General features: G+C 43.6%; 1 protein-coding gene across 1 annotated transcript; it reads right to left on the reverse strand.

Annotated features, from left to right (window-relative positions):
* Window positions 1-8,882: 8,882 nt before the first annotated feature.
* On the reverse strand, window positions 8,883-12,945 carry egr1 (early growth response 1). Its single transcript, XM_010791056.1, has 2 exons — window positions 12,281-12,945; window positions 8,883-11,440 (listed from the first exon to the last, which is right to left on the reverse strand). Exons 1-2 carry the CDS (start codon window positions 12,489-12,491, stop codon window positions 10,134-10,136), a joined length of 1,518 nt encoding a protein of 505 aa, XP_010789358.1. The 5' UTR covers window positions 12,492-12,945; the 3' UTR covers window positions 8,883-10,133.
* Window positions 12,946-16,780: the final 3,835 nt, after the last annotated feature.

Genomic DNA, 16,780 nt, shown 5'->3' on the forward strand with positions numbered 1-16,780 from the left:
ATTGCCTTCCCCTCTCTCACAATCAAATGGACAAACAAAATGCTCTCCTCTGTCTCCTGCACTTGCACTTATCTGGAATTTGAAACATTATTCTGTAAATTGTCTTAAATCCTAACGTAGCTAAATCAATGGCCCATGCATCAGCAAGACGACAATTCAAAATATCTGAAAATCATTATCCAGATTTCTTTTTAAAGCAAGGATTTACTTTGCGTCATAGCCCCCTGATGATAGTAATAATCAATTTAATTTATAGAGAGCTTTTTCTAAAGACACTTAACATAGGATAAAATTATCATAGAAAGCAACACACTATACAACATTAATCACACGCTAAAACAGTAATATCTATTTACTTATCTATGTGTTGCTTTCAATCCCCTTTTCAATACTCTTTGCAGTAATGTATTTCAGAAGAAAAGGGCCCACTGTTCTGTACAAAAGACCAAGCTGATATACGCTGCCAACCTGCTTTGAGCCACAAAGCCTCTCACTCGCCCCCCTTTGCCATAAATAAGATAATATAACAGTAGCACGCCGCTGTGCTTTATGAGAGATACAGATACAGCGAGGCAACCCTGTGCTCTCACTCCCACGTCTGAACACAATTGAAAGTGGTACAGATGAAATGCACCACTCCGAGCTAACTATAACAGTAAGATAAATACTGTGCCACATACTGCTTTTGTGGCAGACAGAGATTTGTCTCTATGTGATAGACCACAAGTGTGCACATTATCAGACTCATGACAGCATGCCTGAATGTGGACCATCATGTGGACTGGTTGTAAATGACTGAGTACATGGTCGTTCCAAATGCAGCAATTATCGTTTTCTCCCTTGTAGCAATAAAACATTTTCAGTACAGTAGGTCAATGTTTCAACACTCACCTGTTATCTACAATCAGATAATGAGATATTTACAATGGCTACACGCAGAACCGAATATAATTGATAGATTACGCAAACTCGGGCCTCCCATACATGCACATGTTGTTCACAAATGATTACGTGATATAGGAATAAAGAAATTAAATGCATACAAGAAGTTTACAGCTTGCATCCGTGAATTAACAAAAGATAGCTGTGAGACGAAATGCATGTTAGAATGCTATATTTACTTATTGGCACTCAACCTCAACTAAAGTTGACAAGTTGGTAATATTTTGCTATAGGGTGATATGCAAAAGTATTGGAGGAATTTAAATGTAGACCTGATGATGGTGCTATATGAAAAGTTAATTGTTAAGAAAGGTTATTACATTTCATGAAAAATAATAACCTTTAACTTATTCCTGATTGATAAAAGGAAAGAAGAAGACATTTTACCTCGCAATCTATCAACATTGTGAACAAAGGCTCTGAACTTCAGAGGTGTGTCTCAAAACAAGTCCTACCAGACAGCTCTAGAGCTGGGCGGCAGCTTTGGTGTATATTATGGTTATATTATAGTCTGTAAAACAGGAAAACAGACGACTGGAAAGACCAAGATGAGGTTATCTGCTCCATCAACACAGCAATAGGACCTTCTGAGATATTTTCTAAAGGTGTACAGATCCTACAAACAGAGAAATGGAAACTTTATACATAATATAGAACGGTGTTGCAACATGCTACATTGTTTGGTAAGTGTATTACATAATCTTAATAAACACACACACACACACACACACACACACACACACACACACACACACACACACACACACACACACACACACACACACACACACACACACACACACACACACACAGACCCTGAGGTGTAGAGAGAGCACACTGAAGTGGGTTTGCAGGCATGTGTACGGGTCAAATGTGCAACCCTCTGTGTGTGAATTATACTTAACTGCAGGGATATTTCCAAGCTGCAAAAATTCACACACGCACACACAAGCTACGCTCACTCTTTGTAATCTAGCACCATTACTGGCGGCTTCACGTACATTAGAGGATGAAAATGATAGAGGGCAGGAGGAGATAGGGCCGCTGAAGGGGTAATTTCACTGAGGGGGCATCTGAGGTATTTATAGCCAAACGATTGAAGCGTTGAAAGCGTTCAGAGTTCATGATCTGATCACAGATGTATCCTAATGGAAGCAGGATAGCTAGAACAAAGTAATGCACAGCTTTACCATTGGCTAGATGTTTGAGTTTACTATCTAGAAAACTTTGCTTGTCTCACCTTGTCAAAGTATTTCAGTGCTGAGCCAAAAATGTTCCCAGGTTAAAGTTGGGTTATAGCTGTGGTCAAGGCTCATGACTTCACTTTGGCAGTAATAACCTGTCAACTGTTCCACATTAGGAAGCGTAAAAGCCTACATATACACTTGACAGAGCTGACAGATGCTGACATGCATTGCATGCAGTCACAGGACCTAAATGAGGACAGATCGTTGTGGAGGTGACAGAGATGTGGCCGTGCTCGGCTCACCACAGCACACACTGCTTACCGTTAACTAGCTGTTAGGGAGGCAGAGGAGGAAAGACAGACAGAGAGAGAACGAGGAAAAGAGGATGGATTGCTGGGATTTATGTCTATATAAATTGGCAGAATATTGGATTACAGTAAATCAAAGAACTTGTTGACATTTTGGAAAACACACTGCTTTCTTGCAGAAGAATTAGATGAGAAGATTGAAACCACTCTTCATGTCTGTGCGGTAAATCAGTGGATCTTGTTAACTTTGCCAGGCTTGATCTAATCATTGGCAAAAAAGCAAATCCTAATATGCATAACTATTTCTTTATACAGACCCTTGGAGAGTGCTGACCTGGGAGTTACCCCAGCCAAAGTTAAGTATGAAACAAGCCAGTTGATATAAATAATTTATACATGTGTGTGCATGTACTGGTGGACAACAGAAGCTCCCAGCAGGTAGCCGGCCGCTCCCACTTTCCTGCTCCCCAGGCGCAGCATTGATGACATCAGCTGGTGTGAAAGTGGCCATTAGTTCCACCTCATCACTGTGGGACAAATATAGCAGTGAAAGGCTTTCATCAGACGGGGAGGACAGCTGTAGTGAGGGGGGAGAGGAAACCTGGCCAGATGATGATACACATTCCCAGTATCCCTCCTCCTCCCCAAATCTCACTTCTCCCACTCCCTCCCGATCACGCTGTCACCCATGAGACTGATAACACCTTATGGCTGCAGCACAGGCACATGATGTACACACACACACACACACACACACACACACACACACACACACACACACACACACACACACACACACACACACCTAAGAGGGCAAGGAAAAAAAGGATTGCACTGAGGCAGCTCGCCGCAGGGCAGCCTGCCAAAAGAGTGGGAGAGAGAGAGAGACACACTCTCACAGAAAACAAGGGGGAAGAGAGAGAGAGAGGGCAGGAAAGTCCTTACATAGCCGACAGGAAGAGCTGTGTCAGGGCAGGAAGCTCCTTGTTTGGGCACGGAGGTTTCCTGGCTGCCTAGAAGACTGACATTTCCTCTACTGGTTGGCTTCTGGAGAGGGGATCACATGAAGGCTTGAGGGAGACTGCAGGGGTGGTGGTGGGCCGGCGGCCGGGCTGGGCTGGGCCTGTTCTCTGGTTTCAGCTCCAGCACTCCCTCGCTCTGTTTCTGCTGCACTCCCTGTACAGCCTGCAGCTAGCGGCTTATTGCTATAGCAGACACTTCGCAGGCCAGCATTCATTCTCTGCACCAATGACATACATTGTTCCACTGTGCAGTAACCTAATGTAACTGCTCTGTTAAGTACAGTGAGACAGTAGAGAGTAAATGTCATGTTACACCAAATTCTATTTAGCTGCAAAATGCAGTGTTAATTTACTTAAGATAGTAGTTTTCTATGTATTCTTAGTCCTTTGTCAATTGTGGCATTAGTCAGATTTTAGTCAAAGAAAACCATTAGTAACTATGTTACAATTTTTTTGGTCATTTTTTTATCTTATAAATAATAACCCCTTGTTCCTCTCTCCGTTGCTCTTTCATTGTTAACTTGATAGGAAGTAATTCAGTTACTTTGAGTCCTCCTCCTTTGCTCATTGTGAGGTGCTGCTGTAATCCCAATATGGCGTGAGCGAAATAGGACACAAAAACATTTTTAACAATTATTAATTAAGCCACGTTTTAGGCTTGTCTTTTTTGGTCCAACAAAAATGCAAGTTGATAAAGTTTCTGTTATTTTTTGGTATTATTTGGTCTTAGTCATGAAAGAAAAACGTGTTGATGAACATTTTAGTCCGTTTTTGTTAATGAAATGAAGACTGGATCAATAAGATAGCAACGCTGCGATGGAAAAATGATTCATATTCCCTTTTTAAGTGCTTGGTACTGTACTATATCTTTTAGCCCTGGCATTCAAAGTGCATTATTTTCCATTTAATTTGCAGCAAAGACCAGAAAGAAATCTGCGTGCTGTGTTTTAAGTCCTTTCAGTTAAACTGCCTCGGTAATGCTAGTGACCTGTTTGCTCTCCTCCTCGCTTTGCCTTTCTGAAGCTGTTAAAATGTCTGCCAAAAACTCAAACACTTTTCCATCAATGGCTGAAACACTATTGTGGGCTCATACTTCATTGCTTATTGATTGGCCGTCTTTGCATTCATGTTGACAATAAGATTTCACTGCTCACACACACACACACACACACACACACACACACACACACACACACACACACCACACACACACACACTCAGCACTGTAGCTCTCACCTCTAATCTGGGCTGTTGTGACAACCGGGTGGTTGTTCTGAACTCTTGAACTCCAATTCTAGTGAAACCAGTGAACCTGAAAGGCAGCGCTACATGTGGATTAAAATGAATGATAGAACTAGGCAGTTTTATGAAAAACAAGCAGGACGAGCATTACGGGACCAGTATTGTTCCTGTTAAGAGCCAATATACTCATATTTATTCATATTTATGATGATGTATTCATTATTGTTTTGTTTGGATGAGTGTTATTTATGAATTGATGTTTTTGCACGGTTCCTGCAGAAGCCTCTTCTTTGCAGTAGCAGGCCATCTGCTGCAGAACATGCATCCCTCTGATAAAAACAGACAAGTCTCTGAGAGGCATGACTGCATTTATTGACTCAGAGTCAGAGACCCTGCTCAGGGATAGTATATGTTAGTCAGAATCGCAGACAGAAAATAAAACAAGTCGAGCCCACTTACAGTACTAGCCTTAAAAGACTTATGAGGGCCTGTTTGCATTTCAGAGCCACCCAGGTGCCTTTTGTGAAGCTGTAGTGTGCTTGATGCTGAGTTGAAGAGGTGTCATATTTGGAGGTACTTAAGCATGCACTGTTTTGTTGTCTGTTCAAAGCCATACTTCAAACAAGCATGGCTTATTAAATCGAGCTAAAGTTGCCAGGACACCTGTAGATTATTGTGGAAGTGATGCGTCAAAAATCTCTTTTGTGTGCCACAAATAATTTCAAAGATGCTTGTGAGTTGTGCTTCTCTTACATCTGTTGGGTTTTGAACAGGTACACAGCTGATAAGCATGCAAAACTTTCACACATCGTAACCCAGAAATGGAGAGCAAATGTGTGACATCTTGAACATCTTTTATGTGCTTGTGTCTCTGAGCGTGTGTTGTTTCAGGTCGGTCTGAATTTTGTCCGGATTTGTCGTACTTACACTTTCTGACTGATGTGTTTCTTTCAAATTGTGTTATGCTAAGCACGTCTCCTGAACGCTATGTACTATATGTATAAATGCTGCAATCTACCTGAAATGTATCTGAGGAGTCTGGAAATCAAGCAGTTTAAATATAACCTACTTATCCCTAAAGGCTCAACAGGTGTCAAGTGCAAGGCGCAAAGTAGGAAAAAACACCTGACGACTGTATCAGTGTTCCCTATTGGCAAGATTGAAAAAAGAAAGCGGCAAAGCAAGGCTCTGAACATTAGATCAATGGAGCATATTTAAAAGACATTAGAGAGAAGTCCTCCTGTCACATCCCTGTGATAAAGTACAGGCTTCCAGCATACAGCACCGTATCTGAAGGAGATTCTCCAGTGTGTTTCCTCCCGTTCTTCATCTCGATGTGGAGATAAAGCATGAAGAATGACTTGGTCCACAATCGGGCTCTGGGTCGTCCTTCCCGACACTGGTCTCTCCCCAGTGGCCTGGGACATGTCAAGGGGTGAGGGCAGAGGAGAAGGGATAGCTGCCGGCCCCGGAGCCCCTCATTCACTCTCTAACTTGCTCACATTAAAGAGGTCTCTAATCACTGCGGGGACTTGGCCAATGATGTGCTTATCAAACGGCATATTTCAAAAAGGCATCTTAAAAGGCCCGAGGGCGAAGAGGCAATAAGAGCACATTTGTATGTGGATGAAAGGGAAAAGTGTAGACAGACCTTGCATCAGAATACAGAGGGGGGAGATCATTAGCATCTCCAGCTAAATATGCTCTACCAGAGAGGGAGAGCAAGGTAGAGACAGACAGGGAGAGAGAGGCAGAGAGGTGGTAATGGGGTGGGGTTTGAGGGCTGAGGGAGAAAGAATGGTTTGCCATTTTTCCTTTTTTGTTTTACACAGTTCCCAAAAAGAATAAGAGAACAAATACATTTTTGAACAAAGGCAGGGCTCTTGAAGTGGAAGCCTGTTGGGGGCGTGAGGTGGCTCCATTGTGGGTTACAACAGTGTGAAGCCACGACGCAACAGCACTCCCAACTCCTCTTGCGCTCCTCTCGCACCTCCCTAAACAGAACAGACTCAGCGCGTGAGCTTTGAAATGCGAGGAAGAGCCTTGAATCAGAGCAAGAGGATATTATGGGCTACACAATTCCCTTGTACTTTGAGGGATATTGGTTGTCTTTCTTTCTAGCATCCTGGTTATGGACTGTGACAATAATGGTTGTCTCTTAACATGTCAAAAGAGGCTGAGAGAAACACATCCTGTGGTTTTTATATTGAGAAAAAAGAGTTTTCTAAAAGCATGGCAGTATGAAACGGCTCCTGATTTGCAGCCAGGGACTAAAATATGCTGTAAACAATGACAGGAAATGCCAGATTTCAGGATTTAACGCACACCAGTAGTCTTGAGATTTGCCAAGAAAAGCTGGATGTGGTTCTATATTGGAATTAAATATATTCTTAAATTCATGATGATTTAACTAAGAGGTCAATCAAAGTGCTGATTTGATTTGTCTCTGTAGTATATCCTCTAACGTGTAAGGGAAGGCGAGAAAATCAAAGGACAGACATACAGAAAGACAGACAGACTCTTTCCATTTTAGTTGGATTAATAGAATTGTAGCAGTGATGCAGATTTTATCCAAAAAGACCTTTGTTACCTTCCGTTGCTTTATTTATGCAGCATGTTGCTGAATTGTTAAGAAGTGTTTATACTAGACACACACACACACGCACACACACACACACACACACACACACACACACACACACACACACACACACACACACACACACACACACACACACACACACACACACACACACACACACACACACACACACACACACACACACACACACCTGCAAACTGTGTCAGCAGATGAGAGCGTGGGGTCCAGGTAGATCTGTTTCATGGGGACTCTGAGCTTTAACTAAGAGAACACAGAGCAGAACCACGGCTGCCTACACGGCATATTTCACACAAATACATACTTACACATTACGGCAGCAGTCAGGCAGACACACAGCGGGAAACAACTGCATAGGCTATAGACAGCTACTCTGTATATGGCACACAAATGCCTGCTTACATGTGTGCACACACACACACACACACACACACACACACACACACACACACACACACACACACACACACACACACACACACACACACACACACACACCTCATCAGTCCCAATTTAGAAAGTCATTTTGGGATCAGGAGACCAATTATCTTAATTATTTTCCTTTCTCCTCCGTCACTCTCTTCTTCTTGTTTTCCTGCTTTCTATTTTAGCTGTGTTTGCATTTGTGAGTCTTTTGGGTAGTGCATTTCACAACACCATATTACTCCAAAGCTCCAAGAGAAAACATTTTAGCAGGGTTCTTGTCTACATAGGCTAAAAACAATAAGCTGTTTTATTTTCATTCTCAAACATGTAGCAAGAATGTTTTTGGCCAGGGAAGAGGGGCAGATGAATAATGATGGCATGAAGGGGCTGTTATTATATTCTGCTTGGAAAACCAAAAGAAACAGTGGTTAAACCTTCAGGGCTGCTCAGCTGCACCCATGCAAAAATTCAGCCCAACCTACACGGATATTGCCCAATTGTGTGTAACAGCTCATTCGCTACAGGGTGACAGCATCTCGCCAAGCACATTTGCAGAAAAGAAGGTAATTATCATGTGATGGATTTCACCTGCACTCTGTGAAAATAACCCCTTTGCATGTCTAAGCACAGTCGGGTTTAAATATACTTTTCCTTTTTTCGAACAGCATGGAGGAAAAAAATATTTCCTGCTGGAAGTCTGTGTTCTCAACAGTAATGCCACTGTGTATCGCACAATCTTGTATGAAATGTAAATTTAGATAAGCTTAATATCTTCAAGAGCATGTTGAATCTAGATAAGAATTCCTCAGCATGGGAGTCAAGCATTAGTATTATCATGAATACAGGGTTCAATTGGAGAACAGCGATTAAAACGTAGATTCCATAAAATCATGCTGTGCAGATTTTGCTCAAATGAAAGGGTGGCTCTCTGTGATGTGTAGTTGTGGGAAAAATCTGCTAATAATCTGCTCAGGATTAACATATAGGATGATGGAATATAGCTGTCATGTATGAGAGATGTACATGATGAAATTAAGGGTGTGGTGTAATTGCAATGGTGTGAAGTACTGGTGTAATATTTGAAAGCACGGAAGTCTGACAAAAAAGTATGAGAACAAATATACATATATATTTATATTTTTATTTATATTTCATTTCTGGGAGGATATTTTGTACACCAAATATCCCATTGGCAGTTAAGCGCATTCAATGTGTTTAGAAGCCAGAAACAGTCACTTGTTTTAACAAACACAAATACAAAATAAAGATAACCACAAAATAATGAACTGCATGTATATAACATACAAAAGAATCCCATGCCTACTCAGTAGGTAACTTCAACATTCCAGCTCTTGAAGATGTGGATATTTACACTTAAGTTTTACAAAAATATACTCTATAGTTTTTCTCCTTTTTTGCTTACATTCTAATGAAATGAAGCGGTGCCCTCATAGCTCGTCCCTTTTCCTCCCTCGGATATGACTTACATTCTGTAACAAAAATATTCCCTCAACCCTTAAGGCGAGATGCTGTGCATCCTCTCTCGCGCACAGCCGAGTCACAACATCAGCAAGGCTTCACAAAAAGGCACCAAATTACGGGAGCGTTTGTCTTGTTTAGTTGTCATTTTAAATGTATTTTTTTCTTTTCTCTATTTTTCCATATAACCAAGCGATATGTCACATGGGAGAAAGAGAGAAAAATATAGTACCAGTGAATGATATTTACAAACAGAAACTAACATCACTCTTACTCATGCTCGAATACTTAAGTGCTTTTTTTTCAAACAATGTCAAAACGAATCACAGCATCATCACTACATAATAGAGAAAGTATGTAGAAAATATGGCCCTGCTCACTTCAAATAATACAATGCAAATATGCAAATAATATTTCACATCAATGGTACCGAAGAATGATAAAAAATGGAACATGGCACATGTACAATATACATATGTGGTAGCTTATGTATATCATTCAATGTCTTTTGCACTGTATGAGCGCCTGCAAGGGCGACCGTGCCACAACTGCTGGCAATCTGTTAGTCTCTTGGATTTTGTGTACCTTATGGTAGAGACCCGTCAGTGCCGGTTTCTATGCTCTCTCTGGTGAGTCCCCTATGCATTTGAAGTGCTGCATTCGTTTTACAGAAACAAAAAGAAATCCGTTTTCATCTTCTATTGTCTTTGCTAAGTCCTTGACATGTGTCTTTTTCTCTGTTTCAGGTAAATCTCAAGATTCACCTAACACTGCACTGGGAGCAGACAGAAAAGTGCTTTTTGGAGGGGAAAACAAAGTCTTTTGATGCTGATTTCTTTCCCCTCAAATAACCGTAAGGAAGGAGAGGTGCACAGAGACTATAAAAGGTTTTTATTATAAGTCTTTCTTAGCAGATCTCGATTGTTCTTGGAGAGAGAGTGCTCTGCATGTCTGATAGTGGGGTGGGAATGGGGGAGCTGTAGATGTTGGAGGCGACTGAGGAAGGGAAGGAGGAGGCTAACTGGGACTGGAAGGAATTGGACATTGACACCGAAGGGTAGGTGGTGGTGATGGAAGGAGATGGGTAGGAGTTGTGGACAGGAGAGGAGTAGCAGGAGGTGACGGGAGAGGGGTAAGAAGACACTGGAGAGGGGTAGGAGGTGATGGGAGAAGGGTAGCTGGAGGCAGGTGAAGCAGCTGATACAGGTGCTGCTGTCCCCGCCACCACTCCTGCCTTCTCCGCTTTCTTGTCCTTCTGCCTTAGGTGGATTTTTGTGTGCCTCTTCCTCTCGTCGCTGCGGGCAAACTTGCGCCCGCAGATCTCGCAGGCAAAGGGTTTCTCACCGGTGTGAGTGCGGATGTGTGTTGTGAGGTGGTCGCTGCGGCTGAAGTTGCGCATGCAGATGCGGCACTGGAAGGGTTTCTGGCCTGTGTGGATGCGGATGTGACGTGTCAGCTCATCAGAGCGGGAGAAGCGACGATCACAGGTCTCCACTGGGCAAGCGTAGGGCCTCTCGTGGGGGGGTGTCTTGCTTGGCCTTGTGGGGTATTTGCGCATGCGACTGGGCTTGATCATCTGAGACTGGTAGACACTCTTTAAGTCCTGGGAACCAGTCTGGGTGGCGAAGGCCTTGATTGTGGACAAAGGAGTGAGGGAGGGCTGGCTTGACTGACTCTGGAAGGGCTTTTGGTCAGGGGCCACCAGGCTGATCTCTCCCTGCTGCTGAGGGAAGAGGTAGTCAGGAATCATGGGCACAGGGAAGTTAGTGTTGCAGGTTTTGCCATTGGGGTAGGCAGGAGGAGGGTACTGCACTGCTCCAGTCACACTGGCAAAGATCTGGCCCTGGTCCGGGAAGATGTCAGAGTTTTGGCTGGAGTAGGTTGGGGCGGCTGAGTAGATGGGGTTGGGCTCGTTGTGGTGAATGGAGGAACTGAGGCTCTGAGATAAGGAAGAGGCAGAAGAGGAAGGAGTGGTGGACTGGATTGATAAAGAGGAGGATGAGGTGGTCTGTGAAAGAGCGGAGGAAGAGCTGGGGGCAATATTGCCCATCAGACCAGTGATCAGGCCAAAGATGGGCTCCGCCCAGAGGCTGTTGCTGCAGGAGGTGGCGGGCTCCAGGGTGAAGCGGCCTGTGTAAGAGATGGGCGGAAGCCTCTGGTAAGTCTGCTCTCCCACGGACTTGTCACAACCGAAGGGGATATCAGGTAACGTATCTGCAGGGAGCACAGAGAAAGAGAGGATATTAATCAAACTGTCAATATCCAGAGGCAGGGAGAGGAGGGGTCCTGCCACAGCGCTGGACAGTGTGTCACCCTTCTCTTCGGAGACAGATCAGTCAGTAGCCCACGCATAGAAAACAACTAAACTATTCACCCCAAAACTCTAAAACCATACCTTTCAAATCTCAACAATAGCTGCGGTGCAAGTTTATGATAGCATTTTCCTCCGCTCACATTCTCTCAATCTTTCTTTCATTCTTTATGTCTTCCTGTCTTGCATGCACACGTTCTTGAAGCCCATCACAGAGCTCGAGGGAATTGATTACTGAAACTGCAGTTCAGCTGGTTTTAGGAATGCAATTTGAATTGAGCTGTAGGAGTGTGAGGCATGCGGTGACTGAGCAGTGTTGAGTCCTCTGAGAGTTAGAAAGGATTTAAAGCAATCAATAAATTGATATTAGGTAAGATGTTTTTAATTTCCTTCTTTTTGTTATTTGTGGGTTTGCATTATATTAATATTATGCCCAGTCAGTTTAACATCCAATTTAGTCTGCATTTCAAGTATAAAATGTATGAACATAAGTTATGATAAAAAAAAAAATATGTCCAGACTTGTAACTTAAAATCTTTATCAGCTATTTTCTATGATACATAAATAAACAAATCGTAATAATTCTAATTAAAGCTATAATGATAATTATGAAAATATAATTAAAGTCATGCAGCTGTTTATTTCTCTTAGAGTATAGCTCAGCAGATGTTCTGTAATCTTCAGTTCAGTTGTACATGTGTAGAGAAAACCAGAGGCAAAAGAGGCAAATCTCCAGATCTTACCTCCAGCAAGGTGGTCGTACTGATCCCCTGGCTCCCCGGAGCCAAAGCCTGCACCTTCAGTTGCGGAGGTGGCGAACAAGGGGGTCCCTGCAGTGCTGAGCATCATCACTTCCTCCAGCTTGGGATAGTTATCCATGGGGGAGTGGGGGAAGCTCAGAGGCTCTGAGATATGCAGGGTCGGGAGGATCATCTCGGTCTTGGCTGAAGCCATCCTCTGCTGGTGCTGGAGCTGCGCTGGTGGCTGGTGATGAGTGCAGGAGGCTGGATGCACGCTGGCAGAGCGGTGCCTCGCAGGTGGAGGGAATCACTTAACCCAGCTGTACACTTCTGCTGGTGAGGAGGAAGATGCTTTTCTCTTTCTTGCTCCGTGACTCTTGTCCTCCAGTTGTCCTGTTGTTTTCTCTCAGAGATGAGTAAAAATCCACTTGTCTTTCAGAAAAAATCAAAAGTGTCCTTTATACTCATTCCCTAGATCCATCGAAATGAATCAACAGATCAATCTTGGTTTTGTATCTATGTATTAAATGGCTGATCCAATCAGGTGTTGACCCTCTTGGATGGATATGTTTTGAATTGACTTTCACTTTTGTTGTGATATTTCTCAGTAAGGGAGTTCTATGTGTTTGTCTATCTATCTCTGCTCTAACAGTTGCTCTTGTGGGCTCTCAGGGCTCTCTCTGAGCTGAGAGGCTTCCCCGCTCCTTTTATACCCTCTTGCTGTGACGTAGATGTCCATATTTGGAGAGGAGGAAGCCCATATTTAGGCACTGCAGTGGAGGACACATGACGCTGGCCTGAGGGAAAGCAGAGTGGAGAGACTTTATATTAAGCTCTCGCAGTAAATTGCGAAGACAACGCCGCTCTTCCTCTGTCCCGAATTAATGTATCTTCATAGCAGAACAGCTCCACCCGACAGCGGCATAATTCTTGCCCTCTCCCCGTCGCCCCATAGATTTGATTTGGATTTCCCATCTGTGCAGCAGGCTGCGCTGCTGCCGGAAAGCCCGGCTCCGCCGTGCCTTATAAGGTCGTGACTACATAAGGACCTATTCCGGTGGGTTTCCATTTCCCTGTCCTTATTTGGAACTTCCTGAGGCAGCGCTGATCGCTGCTTGGCAGTGAATGAGAGGCTGGAGTGCAAATCATGTCCAGCGCTCACAATAACTAATGTCAGCAGCAGAATCCTGCTTCCCTGGGTTAAAGCACAGCTTCAGCTGAACTATTAGACTGTATTGGAAAGTCTTTGTGCAACCGACGGACTGCTCCACGTGTTTTTTGTACATTTTGGAAAGTTAAATGCTGCTTTCTTGTGCGCTAAATAAGATCGAGAAACGTTTTAATCACAAATGTAACAACCTAATGCATATATATCGTAATAGGCAACACATGTTCGATCAAGTTAAATTAGATGAAAAGTGACTTTTACCATTTCCTTTTAGTTTTTAGCCTCGGAAATGTTTTTTACACAGTGTTATGGTTGGAAGCTATTTTGAGATGCATAGGTCCTAGTCCTATTGATTATGAATGATTAGCCGACCTGTTACATTGAATTTGGCATTTGATAGCCTATAGTGAGTATTATGTTTAATGCTGTGAGCCTAAAAATATAGGCCTATCCTGTGCAAACTCTGCTGGCCTGTATAGCAAACTTCCTCTAAATTAACTTTCCATCCCTCTCGGCTGTGTCATTGATTAATGAGAACAGATAGCCGCGGATGCTGACGAGGTGCCGGGCGATCCGTCTAATTGAGGGGTGTCCCCGGCTCAATATTCGGGGAATCTCTCTGCCACTCAGCGGCCTAATGGGCCGCATTAACAACGCTGCGCACAGCTGCCAGGACGCCTGCGGGATACCGATGTTCCCCCCGGCTGCTCCAACTTCGGATGGCGCGCCAGCACTCCTCGGTGGATGCTGACGGGAAATCAATGTGTTTCCCTTGCTGCTGACTGGATCTATATGCGAGCAACCTCATTGTGAATTGTGAAACATCGGGAGCAGGACACTCTGAGGTGGCCTGAGAGAGAAGGAAAAGGAGAGAGAAAAGAGATGCTGCTGATGCATTTGAGAGGGTGGCGCAGGTAAGACTCCTGTTCTTCAAATATCCTTTGATTTAGACTCAAGATAGGCCTACTGATTTCATAATGCCCTTTGGTAACCATTTAAATAAAATGAGAGAGAGGGATAGATAGATAGATAATAGATAGATAGATATGAAAACAAACATAACTCAGGTACACACAGTATGTTTTTGGTCGTTACTGGATTGCTTTATCTCCCAGGCGTTTCCCATTTAGCCTTTGGCAAATCCCTCTGTTTACCCCCATTAGACTGATAGCAAAATGCTGTCATATATTATGGATGATCTGGAGCAGAGGCTCCTTCCCAAAATCCAAATAAGCCTGAAGTATAGGGCGCAGCTGGATAATGTGTATTGTTGTTTATTCATACAGTCAGATACGTAGACACTCTCAAATCTAATCACTGTTGACGGTGTATGTGGCACTGCACAGCGGTGTTGTTTTTATGCACGCTCACAACCAGAGTTTACATTTAGTTTTTCAGCAAGGAAGATGCCACTGCGCTTGCAGACCTGGGGAAAAACAGACCAGAAGCTCAGGACTTGATGATGGTGAGTTGCACAAAGTGACTGTAACTGTGTGGTGAGGTGATGATTTTTTCATTTAATCGTTTATTTGAACCGGGACAGTGCACATTGATGAACACTTTAAAACAAAAATAATGCTTACAAGTGTAAATGAGCCGGATTTTTTAGCTTTGAGCTAATTTCCATCCGTAGTCCCATCATATACAACATACAAGAACATGACATTTATATACATAGCAAAAATAAATACATGATATGCAGGAAGAGCATGAGCAGCATACAAGCATTTACCACATGGCAGTACAATGTAGCAGCTACGACATATAAAGTGCAAGAGAAGATAAAAGAGCTACATAAAGTGCAAGAGGAGATACCCCTGTGTTAAAGTGCATTTAGCGGTGATTACACATCTGTTTGATTCTCAACCATTCTTTAAGTTGTCCTTTAAAACTATTGAGAGTGGGACAATCCCATCTCAGTTGGGAGGCTATTCCACAATGAGCTTCTTTTAATGGAGAGTACATTTTGTCCAAAAGTGGTCCGTCTGCGGTGGACTTCACAGTCTCCTCTGGTTTCTGATCTAGCAGCGTCCAGTGTGTTTTTTGTGGATGCATTCCCCTAAGGGAAGGGGGGCCAGTCCATGTAAACATTAATGATACCAAATCTAAACTCTGCATCCACTGCTGCTTTCATGCTTCAGTTACCAAGGTCGATAACATTTGTGGCAAAGCAAAGAAGAAAGAGCGAAGAGAGCAGATGAGAGAACTCATCATCTGATGACAATGTAATAAAATCAGGTTAGGGAAAACTGTCGGAAAAGTAATAAAGTAATAAAGATGATAAACAGTTCACAGTGTCTGTTTGGGCCTCCCTTCCCTCTGATGCATGGAGGGGGTGGAAGCCAGATGCTGTAAGGGCAGGGGAAGGAGAATTAGTCTCTGGTTGGGTGTGTGTATCTGTGTGTGTTTGTAGATGTGTGTACGGTTCTATCTTTGTGTGTGTGTTTGATTCAGCCAGTTCATTCTCCTCAGTGTTTTCCCCATTGCTGCCCACACAAAGCAGCCAGAGGAGTCCTCGCCTGATGAAACTCCAACGCTCTGCTAGCCGGTGGTGAGAAAGAGAGGCTCTCCCTTTACCTATGCAGCCACCACACCCGTGTTCACACGGTTCACACACACAAACACACCCAGAACAAGCGCATGTTGATATTTAATCATGCACCAATCTACCACAGAGAAATAGATGAGGAAGATACGGCCAAAAAAAACACAAAGGAGGTGGACGAGAGGATTTGAAACATACAAAATAAACGGAGAGGGGACATTGAGCAAAGAAGTTGATATGTATAGATCTCGAGGAGATGGAGGCAGGTTTAGAAAAAAGAGAATGAGAAGGTGGGAAGGAAAGGTGAGGGCAATAGAAAAATAGAAAATAGAGAGACCGAGAGAATCCTCACACCCACATACCGTACGTGGGAGCATTAACAAGCCTTATGCTGGCCTTTTTTAGCAGCCACAGACAGACAGACAGACAGAAAGACAGACAGACAGACAGACAGACAGACACTCCCGCTCCTCCATCACACCTCCTCTCCACCCAGGCCACCCACCCGGAACAGTAGTGCAATCCCTCTATTAGCATACAGGTGCGTTCAGCTTTGTGTGCTCCTATGATGGGCGGACGGAGATTAGAGGTTGGACGATGACAGCTACCAAAGCCTGCATGTTACATAATGTGGGATGGATGGGGGAGGGAATAGTGAAAATGAGAGAGAGAGAGAGAGCGAGAGAGAGAGAGCGCGCGCGAGAGAGAGAGAGAGAGAGAGCGAGAGAGCGAGAGCGAGAGAGAGAGAGAGAGAGAGAGAGAGAGAGAGAGAGAGAGAGAGGTGTGTGTG

Source organism: Notothenia coriiceps, unplaced genomic scaffold (genome assembly GCF_000735185.1).
Source record: "Notothenia coriiceps isolate Sejong01 unplaced genomic scaffold, NC01 NC01_scaffold00035100, whole genome shotgun sequence".
Lineage (NCBI taxonomy): Eukaryota > Metazoa > Chordata > Actinopteri > Perciformes > Nototheniidae > Notothenia > Notothenia coriiceps.